Source organism: Falco biarmicus, chromosome 2 (genome assembly GCF_023638135.1).
Source record: "Falco biarmicus isolate bFalBia1 chromosome 2, bFalBia1.pri, whole genome shotgun sequence".
Classification (NCBI taxonomy): Eukaryota; Metazoa; Chordata; class Aves; order Falconiformes; family Falconidae; genus Falco; species Falco biarmicus.
Window position 1 is genome coordinate 75,625,824 of NC_079289.1, and position 14,300 is coordinate 75,640,123.

The 14,300-nt window shown below is 36.3% G+C and overlaps 1 protein-coding gene across 6 annotated transcripts in view; it reads left to right on the forward strand.

The window, feature by feature from the left end:
* ITSN1 (intersectin 1) overlaps positions 1-14,300 on the forward strand; it is a 136,584-nt gene that overhangs the window by 36,642 nt on the left and 85,642 nt on the right. For 5 of the 6 annotated variants that reach the window (XM_056328932.1, XM_056328933.1, XM_056328931.1 and 2 more), the window contains exons 4-7: positions 1,770-1,833; positions 9,413-9,573; positions 11,626-11,805; positions 12,443-12,536. In XM_056328932.1, coding sequence (XP_056184907.1) covers positions 1,770-1,833; positions 9,413-9,573; positions 11,626-11,805; positions 12,443-12,536 — 499 coding nt within the window. The remainder of the gene's footprint in view (positions 1-1,769; positions 1,834-9,412; positions 9,574-11,625; positions 11,806-12,442; positions 12,537-14,300) is intronic. The other variant, XM_056328934.1, reaches the window with a different exon arrangement.

Consider the following 14,300-nt stretch of genomic DNA (forward strand, 5'->3'; position numbering starts at 1 on the left):
ATATTTGAGTGTAGAGAATTTAAAAAATTGAGCAGATCTTACTCATTTTAAATCCCATTTTTCATATGCCTTGCCACATCAACCCCATCTTTTCTGATATTTTCTGTTATTTACGAGCTGTAGAGCTGGTTTATGCCACTTGATTGTTCTGTAAGCAGAAATAAAATTATTTATAATTGTGGCTCTACAAAGCAGTTCTATTGTAAAAACTGAAGGGTTAGAATTCAGGACACGGAGTCACCTTGATGCCTTATCATGTTTATCATGCTTTAATGTGCTTAGTGAATTAACTCACTGTACTGAGGCTGGCTGAGATGGAGTTAACTTTCTTCATAGCAGCCTGTATGGTGCTGTTTTGGATGTTTTTGCCATGGCTGATCAGTGCTTGCAAAGCCTAAAGGCTTTTACTGTTTCTTACTCTGTACAGACCCACACCCACACCTCCTAGTGAGTGGGCTGGAGATGGGCAGAAAGTTGGGAAGGGGGCACAGCAGGGACAGCTGAGCTGACCCAAGCTGGCTGAAGGGTTATCCAATACCACCATGCTCAAAAAAAAAAAAAAAAAAAATGGGGTGGCTGTTGTCTTCCAAGCTATTGCTTAGTGAGTGACTGGGTGCTTTGTCTCTGCCTGGGGTCAACCCACCATGCTAAAATACTAATAGATTTAGAAGTCTGTTTAAATGAAATATATCAATTTAACTGAAATCTGTTTCAGAAACTGTTTAAACTGGTGAAATCAGCATGGATGACCTCTTTAAAAAATCTGAATGGCAAAATTGATTAAAGCTGTGGAAAGCAAAGCTGCAAGTAAAGGAATTGCAGTGATTCTACTAGATTTTCATTGAACACCACTGATTTGCTTTGATTTTAGAGGCAGTAGGATGCCTAGTTTTTTGTTATTTTTTGTTGCATTTAATTTTCTAAAGTGCTATCTAAACTGTGATGGTGAATTGAAATGAAAGGTAGAGAAGTGTTTTACCTTTCTTACTGTCTGATCCATCAAGAGGATTTCCAGAGTGTGAAATCAGAATCAGATTCTTAGCACAGAATTCATCACAGCCATACATGGCTCCAAGTATACAATTTGATTGTTTGTGCTCCTGTTACATGACAGATTTGGTACAAAATACTGTTTTTTTGACCTCATTTGATGTTTAGTGCTCTTTGTAGTCCATTTGCAACTTTCCTTTACAGGCCACAATCTTTGAAGTACTTAATGGTTTTGTAATGGTTTTGCTATGCTTACTTTTAACTGATAGTTGAAAAATGACACTGAAATATACCATTGCTTGCTTTAGTGGTTGATTATCAGGTTCACATCAGGGTAAAGACCATTTTATTTAATTTGTGGTAGCTGACGGGCATTGCACTTTGGGAAAAAAACTAAAACAGAGTTTATATTGGTACATACTTTACTAGAAGAAAACAATTTCTTGTTCTCGCAAGGCATAGAATCCTGAAAAGAGAGCTGTTAACACAGATTAGGGACTGTGAACCATGAATTCCCAATTGCACTAAAAGTTAATGTCCACTTGACTTCATGTGGTGCCGACTGTTGCAGAGTTAAAGAGTATGTGCTTGTTGGAAATACCTGGTAAGTTTACAAGTGACAAAATTGGTTTAAATCTCATACTCTGTTATGTATGCATAGAATTAAGTATTTATGATTTTACTATTGCTTCTGGTTTAGATATTTTTGACTCCTGATTTCCTCTTTCCTCTTACAGGTATTCTTATCATTTTCTGAAATTGTCCTATTTATTTTATAGGTGATCAAGCTAGAAACTTTTTTTTTCAATCTGGGTTACCTCAACCAGTACTAGCACAGATATGGTGAGTAAGTGGGAGGGGATGGGAGAGTTGCAGTTACGTCACAAAGTGAAGTTTATTGGCACAGATTTGGACACTAATTATATTTCAGAGTCTGGGGTTTAAAATCACTGATTTAGTGTGCTTTCCAGAAGTCTACAAGGCAAATACTCTTTGTAGTGTGTTTTAGCTGAGTTACGATACTTGTACAGTTACTAGAAATAGGTAACTTTCTACAAATGGTACTTTTGAAGTTTGTGATTTACAACCCTCATTTTAAATTACTAAATGCTTTCAACTTTATTAAAAATGTACTAATGCAATTGCTAAGCACAGTAATTAGTATTAAAAATCTTCTAATGGGAAAGCCTATGTAAGACTTGGAAAAATTGTTATAAAAATTAAGGCTGGCATAACTGTTTCCGTTGTCAGCAATACAGTTTGAAAGCTTGAAATTTTTACCATTCCTTTTTAAGTTTAGACAGATCAGTGTCTCCACTGCTATATATTACACATCACAAACATTTCTACAATCTGCAGTTTCTTCATGCAGGATTGCGGTTGTTTCTGCTCCAAATTATATGACCCTGCCAGACTTGGACATGCTAACTTGCATAGATTATTAATAATTTACATTATATTACTACTAAAACTTTTTTTGATGCTGGACAGAGTGAATAATACTGTTTTTCATTCTAGATTGCAAAAAAGCAGCAGAAGAATGGATAACTTGTGACAGATCTGTAACTGTTTGAAAGAGCTTATTGCAGTTATAAAAAATTTTTGTCGTAGTAAGGACTTCTAAAACCAGAATCTTGGTCTGACTGGAGAAAGAATAGAGTTATTTTCCACAAGAAAAACAGTTGCTCTGGAAATATGGATGCCTAAAAGAGGGGTTGGATTTACATGGCTTTTAAATAAATAGTTTATTTTCTTTTCAGACTATCTTCATCTTACAAATATCAAATTTGTTCTGGTTATCTTATTTGCTGAAGACTCAGCAAAAGTTCAGATGGCCCTTTGGAACTTCTCTTGCCTCTTAATTAAACAGGGAAAGACATTGTGTCTTAAACAAGACATCCTTTCTCCAAAAATGTTCCGTAGGCATTAGCTTTAAATAGGTGTTAACAAAACTAAACAGTTGTAAATAGTCTGACTAAAAATCTCTTCCTCTCTGAATTACTCAGTTTTTCAAGCCTCTTGAGAGGGAGAGAATCATTCCACTAGTTCTGTAGTTGTCATAGAGACAAGACCTGAACTTGCACATTTTTTTAAATAAAGCTGAGCTAAAACTTATTCATGCTGCCTTTATAAATCATAAAAAAAGCATGCAGACATCCCTTTCTTACTGTCTTCTTTTTTTTGATTGTCTGAATTAAGAGAAGTAAATATTTAAGTAAAAATCTAGATCACTTGTATATATTGGAATTAGAATAACCAAGTAGGAAAATAGTTGCATTGTATTAGTAAGACCCCTTAAAAGGCCGGGGGTGGGGGGGAGGGGGGGGGCGGGGAAGGAAAACACCGTTCTTTTCCCACAACTCAAATGATTTAACTCTTTTGGTCTATCAGTGAATGTTTGTAACCTACCACAGATTACTGCTGTCCCACAGAAACAATAGAAGTTAGACTGTTTAGTGGCAAGAAGTCCTTTGCAGCATGCAAAGGACGTCACAATACGCTCAAGACTTCATTGAAAAATGTGAATCATTGTTTGTCTTAGCTCCCAGGGTTAAGATCTCATGGCCGACTTGCTTTGTGGATTAATAGCAATATTCTAATGTTGTCTATCTAAATCTCTATTAACATTGATACAGATCTGGGAGTACTTTAATAGAGGGGGGAGTTTGGGAGTAATAAACCTAGAATATCTGAGAGAGATGGGAGCTGCATAAAACTTCTTTTCTGTCAGTATTCTTTATTTCTTGAATAGATTGAATTATTGTTGTTTTTTTTAGATAGCATTTGATTATTAGAGAGAGAAGGGGAGGTACAACATTCTTTAAGGAAAGAAAGTTGTTTTTCTGAGAGCAACTTTTAAAACTTTTCAAATTCACTTTCTGATCCTAGTAATATGGAAGTGTATGTGCATTGTATTTTAGAAGTGTTTTCCTATTCTTAATGAGTCTGCTTTGAACACAGTTGATTGTATAAATCTCTCTGCAAGATAGGAGCCTAGCATTTGTTTCATAAAGGATTACCTACAGCTGTATGTAGACAAGCTTATGCTAATACAAAGTTTCATCTGTTTTGTTGTGGAGGTTCTTGTTTAGAAAAACACAACTGGGAAAGGAACTGCAGGGGGGATCGGCCTAATGAGTGATTGGCCATACTGCTTTCAGAGCTCTTTACAGTGAAAGCAAGCACTCTATGAGTTTCCAAATGTGTTCTCATGAGTGAGAGAATTTTGTTTGCATAAGTGAGCAGTATAAGGATTTTCACTGACTTAGAGTTTAATTAAAGTTCAACTGCTGGTTTTGTATCATGAAAAAATAATTTTCTCTAGAACTTCAAGAAGTGCTAGCTACCTAGCTGAAGTACCAGTTAAATGTCTTCTGCCTCAAGAGCTGGTTTGAGAATATTCTGCAGTTGGTGTAATTCTGCAGTTTTTTAAGATGAGACTTAAGGATTAATTGTAATTTCTGCTATTAATCAAAGTTTGTTATTAATCAAATAATTAATATTTCTTAAAAATAGTAGCTCCATAGTTTTTAGCATTGACAATTCCTGTGTCCCTTCTACTCATCATTCATTTAAGAAAAAAGAAATTTCTGGGACATAAGTGGAGCAAATTAGTGGAATTATTATGGTCTGTCATGACAACTTCTTTGCTATTCTACCCTTTGCAAGCTTTGGAGTTTGCCAAGCTGGTAATCTATTAAGAAGCCTCTAAGTAGGCTTTGAATTGAGACTGCAGTGGCTTGGAAGATAACTGTTTTTAAGTAGGCAATAATCTGGCTTTCTTCTATAGCCCTTATGAATGGTGGCCTCAAAAAGCATCTTCTGTGTAGCCTGTCTCTCTGGAATTAAATGAGAACTAAAATAATCAATGCCATCTGTTTTTCGTGCATTTAGAGTTACTTATTTTTCAGGACAGACTAAAGCCATTAGTTGATTTACGTATTTCTGACATATGTTTCCCTCACACCCTTCTTAAATCTCTGTCCTAGTGTGGGAGTGAAAGATTATAGGTGGCAATTCTGAGTTGTAACTCTTACTATGCATGCATTGATAAAGTGACTGATGCTAAAGACCTAATTTCTCCTCTCTGATTATGGCTGAGTTTTGTAATGCAGTATGGAATTGTATAATAAGAGATTTTTTGAACTGCAAGGAATTTCCTTGTTTTAACACTCTGTGTTATTCTCATGGAGATAGATGTTTTGTAGGGTAATCATAAGCATATTTGACAGAAAAAAATGTGCATGCTCAGTTTCTGTGCCTCATAAATGCAAAAATAATCCAGTTGTCTTTGTATTCTGCAGGAAAGAGGAGAGAAAGGAGGAGGAAAAGATCTGTAGGGGAAAAATTTTGTCAGCACCTGAAACCTAGCATTGTGATGAAGCTCACTGCAGCTATTTTCATTAGAAAACCCCTGTTATAAACACAGGCCTGTTCTATAAAATATGATAAATATTTAGTCAATGTTTAGTCCATTTACTGCTCTGCACTGGTTTGAGCCAGACCTTAAATGAAACAAATTTAAGGACACTACATTCTTCCAAATTTCATTGGAAGCCAAACAGTGAAATTAGGTAGTGTTTACTGTCAGCCATTCACTGCATTTAAGGTGTTGTTTATTCAAAAGTAGCCCTGTAATCTAGCAGCATGGCACTAGATTCAGTAATTAGAAATGAAAATTTGTCCTATTTTTGCACTAAAGATTTTGTCAGACAAAAGCTGATTTGTGTTAGCATGCTGTAAAAATGTATGTAGATTCTGTAGTGTGTACCTGATTTTTCTCACTGAAATGTTTGCTGTTAATTTAAATAACAAAGCCATTGACATAGAGTAAATGAGCTGAACAGAAGGTCAGACATTAAATTTAAAGCTACTGATGATTATGTGAATAGGATTTCAATTAAAGCAATGAGACGGGTCCATATCAAAGTTTCTTATTACTGGACAAGTAATATTTTCTCATGTAGAATGCAAAGATCTACTGTGATCTGGCTGTACACTCTGTAAATACGCCTGGAGAATCAAGGTCATCTGCAGTGTTATATTTACTCTTACTGTATTTTCATGGCCATGCATATAACAGGTTGAGGGACTCTGCCTGTGCTTTAGTAATGCAAAGGCTTAAATTTTATAAATCTAAGTATTTGCAGGTGTAGGAGCCACTTAGATTGAACAAATGAGACTATTAAACACAATATGTTTGATTGCTTAAATGCAAAGATGTAAGGAACATTGTGACTATTTATTTGAGCTGTTGGTGCCAGCTGGTCACTACGGAGCTGAGTGGCTTCTCCTTATGTTGAGGAACGAGTTGTCTTTGGGAGGACTGTTGACTGCTTGGAGGGCAGTCAAAAATCTCCTAGAATAGGTTTATCTAGATCAGTTTCTCTAGCTTTGTTCCTATAGAGGTCCTCAGCTTGCTGGCTATATAAGCCTGTGTTTTACTGCCCTTTCCACTGGGCATCTGACAGAAGGATGGCTAAGCAAGTGTTGAACTAAACTTTGGTTAAAAAGCCCACACATTTTCCTTGTTGAAAATTTTTGAATTTTCTTTAGTTGCCCTCAAAAAGATGTGGTATCTGCTTGTAAGCATCAGTTAAGTGAAGCTTATTATCTGCTCCTGGTTTCTGTTTTCTTAATATTCTAATTTTCTGATGAGGCTTTCTTGGTATTCATTCACTGTATGTTGATTTACTTTCTAGTGCAAAACCCACAAAAGGGAGCACTTCAGAAAATACGTTTAGCCATTAAGTTTCTGACATTCTAATATTCCAGACACCTTTTGCCTCTTGAATGTTTTGGGTTTGTAAGACTTGCATGTATTTCTCCCAAGTGAGACTTTTAGAAATCTAGCATCACTGTTTATAGGTTTGACTAATGGATATTATAGGAAGTGTTTTGGTTGTGAAAAGTAAAAGCTGTATAAAAAAGAAAATTAAAATCTACTGAGTAATGCTGTCCCTTGTAAGCCTAAGTGATGATTTTGGGCAGCAAAAATCCTACAGCGTGTTGTGGAACACTTCCATGCTATTGTTGAAAACTAGACAGAGTGGATATTCTTGATTGTCATAGTTTATGAATTAGTTGAAAATTAATCTGGGCTTTTAACAGGAATTTTAAGTTGATATAAACATTTCTGACGTAGAGAAAATTTTAGAGAGATGCAAACAAGTTTTTGAGGTTTATACCTGTTTCATTGTGTAAGAGGAAAAGCACTATGTACTGCATACATGCAGTCTGTTTGCAGGTTAGCACATAGTGGCTTGTGGTATGCATACCCCACTGGACAGAAAGATATGATGGAAGCTAATAACCTCAGTACTTTCATGTCTGAGAAAGCGTTTGTACTTCAGAGTTAACATAACCTCAGTAACAGTATGTGGGAAGCCTACTTTGTATTTTTAACTTCTTGCTAGAAGTAAGCATACCTTTTATTTTGTAATACATGTCAACAGCTATTGCAGTCTGTCCTTGCTATTGCTTAACATTCATAGGAGAGAGGCTCCTCTACCTTCATGAGGGTTCTCCCACTTGTCTCCACAAATTGCGTGAAGACAAAAACATTACATCTTCCACTTTGGCTTGGCCTGCCAGTACATCAAGAGGTACCAGTGTGTTGCTTGCTCTTTGTGGAAGAGTGATCAGAAGCTGAACCTCTAGAGCAGTAGTGTTCTGCAAGGAAGAGGAGATACCCATTCCAAATTCGTAATTCTCTTGGTCCAGGTTTGCCATGCTGGCCTTCCCTCTTCCTTCTGCTAGTTGGACTACCATATATCAAATCCAACTGCTACAGTACAATCTTTTAAAGTGATTATTTGTCAAGTGAACCACATACTGAGCAATCATGATTGAAACTTGAATCCAAATCACATTTTGCTATGTGGGACCCAGAATTAGCTTTGACTAAATTTAGGCTTCCAAAGACTTGCTGGTAGTGGGATTTGAGGAAGGTTTAAAGTTAGTGAAGAACAGACAGATTTTATGTGTAAATCAAACTTCCCTGTGATACTGTGCTTCCGGAAACAACATCTAGAAATTCACACAGCTAAAACTTGTTCTTCAATGAAATATTTGTAGTAATTCAGCATCTTTCAGGGAGTGGTGTAATGTGTACTTTTCTTTTTAACTGTAAGCATCAGAGTCTACAGTTTTCTCACCAGACTTTCTTCTTTAAATACTGCTGCCAGATTTTCAGTAATAGTATTTAGCCTTGTGACGTCAAAGTTGGTGGATTTTTCAGTGGTGTAGCTATCTTCTGCTGTCTTACAAATACTGGGAAGGGTTGTATTATCACCATTTTGGGGGAAGTGCTACTGATGATCTAAACCAGGGGAAACAAGATGTGTGGTTGACCTGTGACAGCCTCTGCTGGGATCTGCCTCTTCGTTGAGTTTTTCTAGTGTTTTTTAAGTTGTGGTGAGAGGGTATTTTGTGAATTCTTTGCCACTGCATTTGCCTGGCTGTCTACTTATTTAAGTATCAATTATAAATAACTGTCAATTTATTGCAGTGTTTTTTTTATAACTTTTCACATACTGGCATGAAAGCTTTCCTTGATAGGGATTTGGTCAGAAATAAAGCCCTAGTTTATCTAGACTGCCTGGGTCCTTTGTGTTGTCACATTCATGACATGTAAATGTACACATGAACTTAAAAAAATATTCCATTTCTGAAATGTGTACTTAATTCTTCAAATGAATGCTAAGAAATAAGCATAATGTTTTCAACTAAATTTACAATAATTACATTATTAATGTGCATTTGTTTTTTTTGGTTTGAAATTGCAGGAGCTAACATTCTCCTTCCTGCTTCTCTCCTCCCAACCTCCCAACCCTATTCCCTGCTGAGTATGGTTTTCTTAACCGTCAAATGAAGAAACAAAAAGAAGACTGTTTAAGTCAGACTGATTTACATGAAAGCCTATTCAAGGTCTAGGCTCAGTGTTTTATCTCGAGTACTATTGTTTAACTGAAAACAAATTTGTATACTTGCAGATGTAATGGTGTATGGTGTTTAGTAAAGAGCACAGATTTAAAGAACATTTTAAATGGAGCTAAAGTACAGGTTTGCAGACTAAGTCATTTGATTCTTTGTGGTGCTCTTTGTAGTACCATGTAGTTTCAGTTGTGTGATTTTGCAAAGTTTTTGTAGAACTACATTAATCCTTGTTCTCTAGATGCTTCACTGGAATTCCTCTAAGAGTTGAAAAGCTACTTTAAAAATATTTATTAATCACTGCAAGAGAAAGATCAAGAAGCTCTCAGTTTAAACAGTGTCTTGTTTCATGACCATTTTTAGCCTGGCATAATTATTTTGAGTGGAAATTAATTAGTCTTGAATATACATACTTGTGTGTGTACTCCTAGGTCAGTTTTTGAAGTTCATGCTTTCAGAATCTAACTGAAAATGGTGTATTTTGTAGGGCTCTAGCTGACATGAACAATGATGGGAGGATGGATCAGTTGGAGTTTTCAATAGCTATGAAACTTATCAAATTAAAACTACAAGGTTATCAGCTCCCATCTGCACTGCCTCCTGTCATGAAGCAGCCACCTATTGCTCTGCCTGCTGCACCAGGATTTGGTAAGTTCTTTGTTTTCCTCCTTTTTAGCTTGTATTGTAGCAACCTGAGCTGAATTTGATTGTGGTTTTTAATTTTCTAAAAGAAACTTTTAGGAAAAAGTACTTCTAAAAGTACATAGACTCAACCCCCATATGCATGCACATATTAAAAACAAAAAAAATAATCTCAATGAGTTTTTAGTATCCAACCATACTGAATAATGTAAGTTGAGGTTCTGTTTGCTTCAGGTCTTATACTGCTCCCTGTACATTTGAAACAAAAGTGTTTGCAGGAAAAAAAAGATGGATCAGGTAGCAGGGCTAGTGCATTCTAAAGTGATGGAGTTTTTATTTAAACTTTTGTCATCAAAGGATCTCCAGCTTTGACAAGATTAGCTATGTTTTTCTTGACTTTTTACAAGTCATGGTAGTAATGCATCCCTCCGCTTTTTTATGAACGGTGCCACACTGGCATTAGCTAGAACAGGGACTGATTCAGTTTCATGATTTAAGTACTGCCAAGGTCGCCATCATTTCAAGGAAAAAATAGGGAAAATGGGTTGGTGAGAGGAAAATAACTAAATAAAGCTGAACCTCATTGTTGTGGTTTAACCCCAGCCAGCTGGTCGCTCACTCCCCCCTCATTCAGAGGGGTGGGGAGGAGAATCAGAAAGGAATATAAAACTCCAGGGTAGAAATGAGAACAGTTTAATAATTGAGATAAAAGAAAAGAAAAAGAACAAGAATAACAACAGTTATAATGAAAAGGAGGTAGAAGGGGAAAGCAATGAAATCCAAAGGGAAGGAAGAAAAGAAAACTAGTGATGCACAATACAGCTGTTCACCACCCACTGACCAATGTCCAGCCAGCCCCACAGCAATGATCTTCAGGCCCTGGCCATCGCCCTCAGTTTATATACTGAGCATGACGTCCCATGGCATGGAATACCTTTTTGGCTAGTTCAGGTCAGCTGTCCTGGCTGTGTCCCCTCTTATTTATCTGTGCCTTTTTAGCTCTGCTGCCGGCAAGGCCTGAGAAACTAAAAAGTCCCCAACCCCGTACAAACACTATCCAGCAATAACCAAAACCATCAGTGTGCTATCAACACTGTTCTCACACCAAATCCAAAACACAGCACTGCACTAGCCACCAAGAAGAAAATTAACTCTATCCCAGCCAAAACCAGGACATTCGTCTGACACCTCAATGTCCTGCTGTATTCTGTAGTGAGAGGTTCTTTACTGTTCTGTTTTAGTTGTTGCTGTGACTCAAGTTGATAGGTGCCTGTCCTTAAGAAAAGAGAATAGTGCATTTGATAAACTGCGTGCAACCATGTTGTTTGATCAGTTGTCACTTCCACAAGTTCTACAATGTTATTTCTGACTGTAAGAAATCAGTGACTTGAACAGACGAAATACTGGTTTAATTGAGAAACAGCATAATAAAGTCAAACCTACAAGAAAACGAGAACAATATGTGATTTTCTTTTTTTCTCATTCCCTATAGACTTCATCTCAGTTATTTGCACACACCCTTATTCTTCCCATTGGCATGACTGGACCTCCTTAACCTCCCTGTTATCCATGCAACTGTGCTTACACCTAAAATACCTCATTACTGTGCTTTACCCTATTAGCTTTGCACTGTTTCATCTTGACAATAGGCTGCAAGCATTTATCCTGAAACTTGTTCTTTTCAGCTGTGGCTAAATGTAGACTTTGGGTTCATTACTCACTGGAAGTTGACAGTGCTGCTCTTCATTTAGTTCAAGGCAAACAATTCTTTTCTTCAGCAAATGCTAATAGACTTTTTTGGTCAGTGTTGCATCCAGTGTGCTCTTATATGCATACATTATAAAGTGTTATGTTGTGTTCTCTGCATTGTTTTATGTTCCCCAATATGCTAATGGTGCAGCAGACTGTAAGAGTTCTTTCAAGGGGTCTGTAGAAGTTTCCATTTCAATTTGCTCTTCAATTCTGCATTTACTGCTGGGTTGCAGGCTGCAGTTAAATGGTTGTATCATATTAGAAGTCTCTAATTTAGAAAAAATAATCTCATTTTCTTACCCATAGGTATTGGGGGCATTGCCAGCATGCCATCTCTTACAACTGTTGCCCCAGTGCCAATGGCATCTATTCCAGTAGTAGGAATGTCTCCACCATTAGTATCTTCTGTTCCTGCAGCAGCAGTACCTCCCCTGGCTAATGGAGCTCCTGCTGTTATACAGCCTCTGCCTGCTTTTGCTCATCCTGGTATGCTACATACTGAGACTGTTTACTCTTTTGCTATTAACAAATTATTTTGCCACTTTTTTTGGATCTACAGAATAGTAGACAGGAAATCAGCCATTCTAACTTGCTTTAAAGAATGACTTTGGACAAGGACTGTACTTCAGTTTAGCCCAATGCAATTGGTTAGCAAACTTTTATAAAAGTTAAAAGAGGAAACATGGATATACTGTATTGTAACAGTCAGTCATGTTGAGCAAAGTATTAACCCTGTTATACAGCAGCGTGATAAATCCAGCTTGCCAGTAAACTGTTGCCTAGAAATTGGTCCTCTCCTATTTATAACCATTGAAGTACTGCTGTTTGTTTGGGATTACTTTAAAATACTGGACTACATATGATTTCTAACATTAATCACAATATAATTTGGTATAATCAGGGTTTCCATAAAACTGCAAAAGTAAAAAAAGGCATGAGAGAGGTGCCTGTGTGTTTTCACCTATTTTGTTAGACGCTGTTACCTTACCTTAATATTTTTAAAAGGGATACCATCAGAAGAACCATACTACTTCTGTTTGATGTTAGGAACTAAATGAATGTAATGAAATTCTGTGGTTTAAAATGCTGATACTAGTAAACACGTGTATTCTTTTATTTACAGCCACATTGCCAAAGAGTTCTTCCTTTAGTAGATCTGGTCCAGGATCACAGCTAAACACAAAACTGCAAAAGGCACAATCATTTGATGTGGCTAGGTAAGTTGGTGTGGAATTGGTGTGGAATTAGTGTATCTGTGTATCTGGTTCCCCTGAGTTAGAAAAACTACTTCTCTTTTTCAAAGTTGTTTTCTGAAATAATATTTACTTGCAGAAATTAGTTCCTGCTGAGATATTACTTCAGGATTTCATAGGATGCTGTGGTTTTACAAGGAGTGGTCCATGAGTAGTGTATCATTGAGATATCTTGATTTTCAGAAAAGCATTTTCTTCTGTAAATACAATCTGCATTGTGTAAGAACTGCACAGGCACTTTTAGTGTGAAAACTTAAAAAGCGATGTTCTTTAAAATTAGCAACTCCAGGATTATTTTGAAAAGTGAAATATTTAATAGTTCTTTTATTTTAAATGCACTTCACAGAATTGTTTCTTACAATTTCTTACATATTCTTCAAGCCCTGCATGAAAAATCAACTAAAATTATTTCAAGGCCTAGAAAAACATATGGTTAGGCAAAATGTATTTTACTATGGTCTTAAGTAATGTATCTAACAAAATAAAACTTTGAGGAGGTAAGATAGTAATTTCCCAAAGTCTTTGTAAATCAAACTTTTTCACAGGTCTACACTGCAGCTTTTTTTGCAAAAAGAAAATGGTTTGGGACATTATTTAATTATCTATTTTAAATTTTCTTCTGCAGGTTTTTCTTGTGCCCTGTTATTAGATAAGCAACACTACTGATTCTTGACAAATAGGATTAAAAATCTTTCAAAACAAATCTTTTTCTCTTTGAAATCTAATACTGTCAGGAACATAGTGATGCTCTGATACAAATTCCAGAGGTACAAGACATTATCTGCTTTGTCTGTAACAATACTTTGTATTAATAATTAATGAAGTTCAAGAAACTTAGCTGAAATGGCTTCTAGATATTCCATGAGAGGGCTGTCATAGCTTTGGGGTTAATGATATCTCAGTCTTGCTGGTCACTTTTATTGCCAACAGATGCCTGAACCTCAGGTGAAATGACGACTTTTCTAAGGTGAAAATGCATGGTTCTCTAAATCTGTTTGGGCCAGGGTTGGAGCTTCCTTAGCTCAATTGATGTTACTTCAGTAACTCTGAAATGTCTGCCACCAGTGAAGGGGGTATTCCTTCTATAGACTGCTGCTAATGCTGAGTGATGAACTAGCGTGTGTCTTCAGGTTTTACTTTGGAGAAAATAGATAGCAAAGTAATTGATTTGCAGAGTTTATGGAAAGGAAGCAACAAGAGCTAAGTCCATTAAACCAAAATATGAAGTTGAAGTTGTTTTTTGGTTTTGGGTTCTTTTTTATAGCTTAGAATTATTTTAAATTTTGAGAAGGGTGAAAATCAGTATGCCATTTGGAGTGCTTTTATCACTCTGCTGAGCCATGAGTAGTGAACTTTGGGCAGTCGTGGTGTTTGGCATACAAGTCAACTGTTTTGTCCTCCAGCATTTTTTCTTCCAAAACTACCATTTGAGTATCAGTGATGGAGAATTTCGTTACTTAATGTACCTTACTTCACATATCAAGTTACATATGTATGTAAGACAAAGGTAGACCTAATTTGTGGAAGCTCCAAATCTAGCAAAACTGATGAGGAAGGAATTCACATCTTTTTTGCAAAAAGAAAATGGTTTGGGACATTATTTAATTATCTATTTTAAATTTTCTTCTGCAGGTTTTTCTTGTGCCCTGTTATTTAGATAAGCAACAGATAAAACTTAAATAGTCAGCTTTTTCCTTTCTTCTTCTTCTTTTTTTTTTTTCTTTTAGT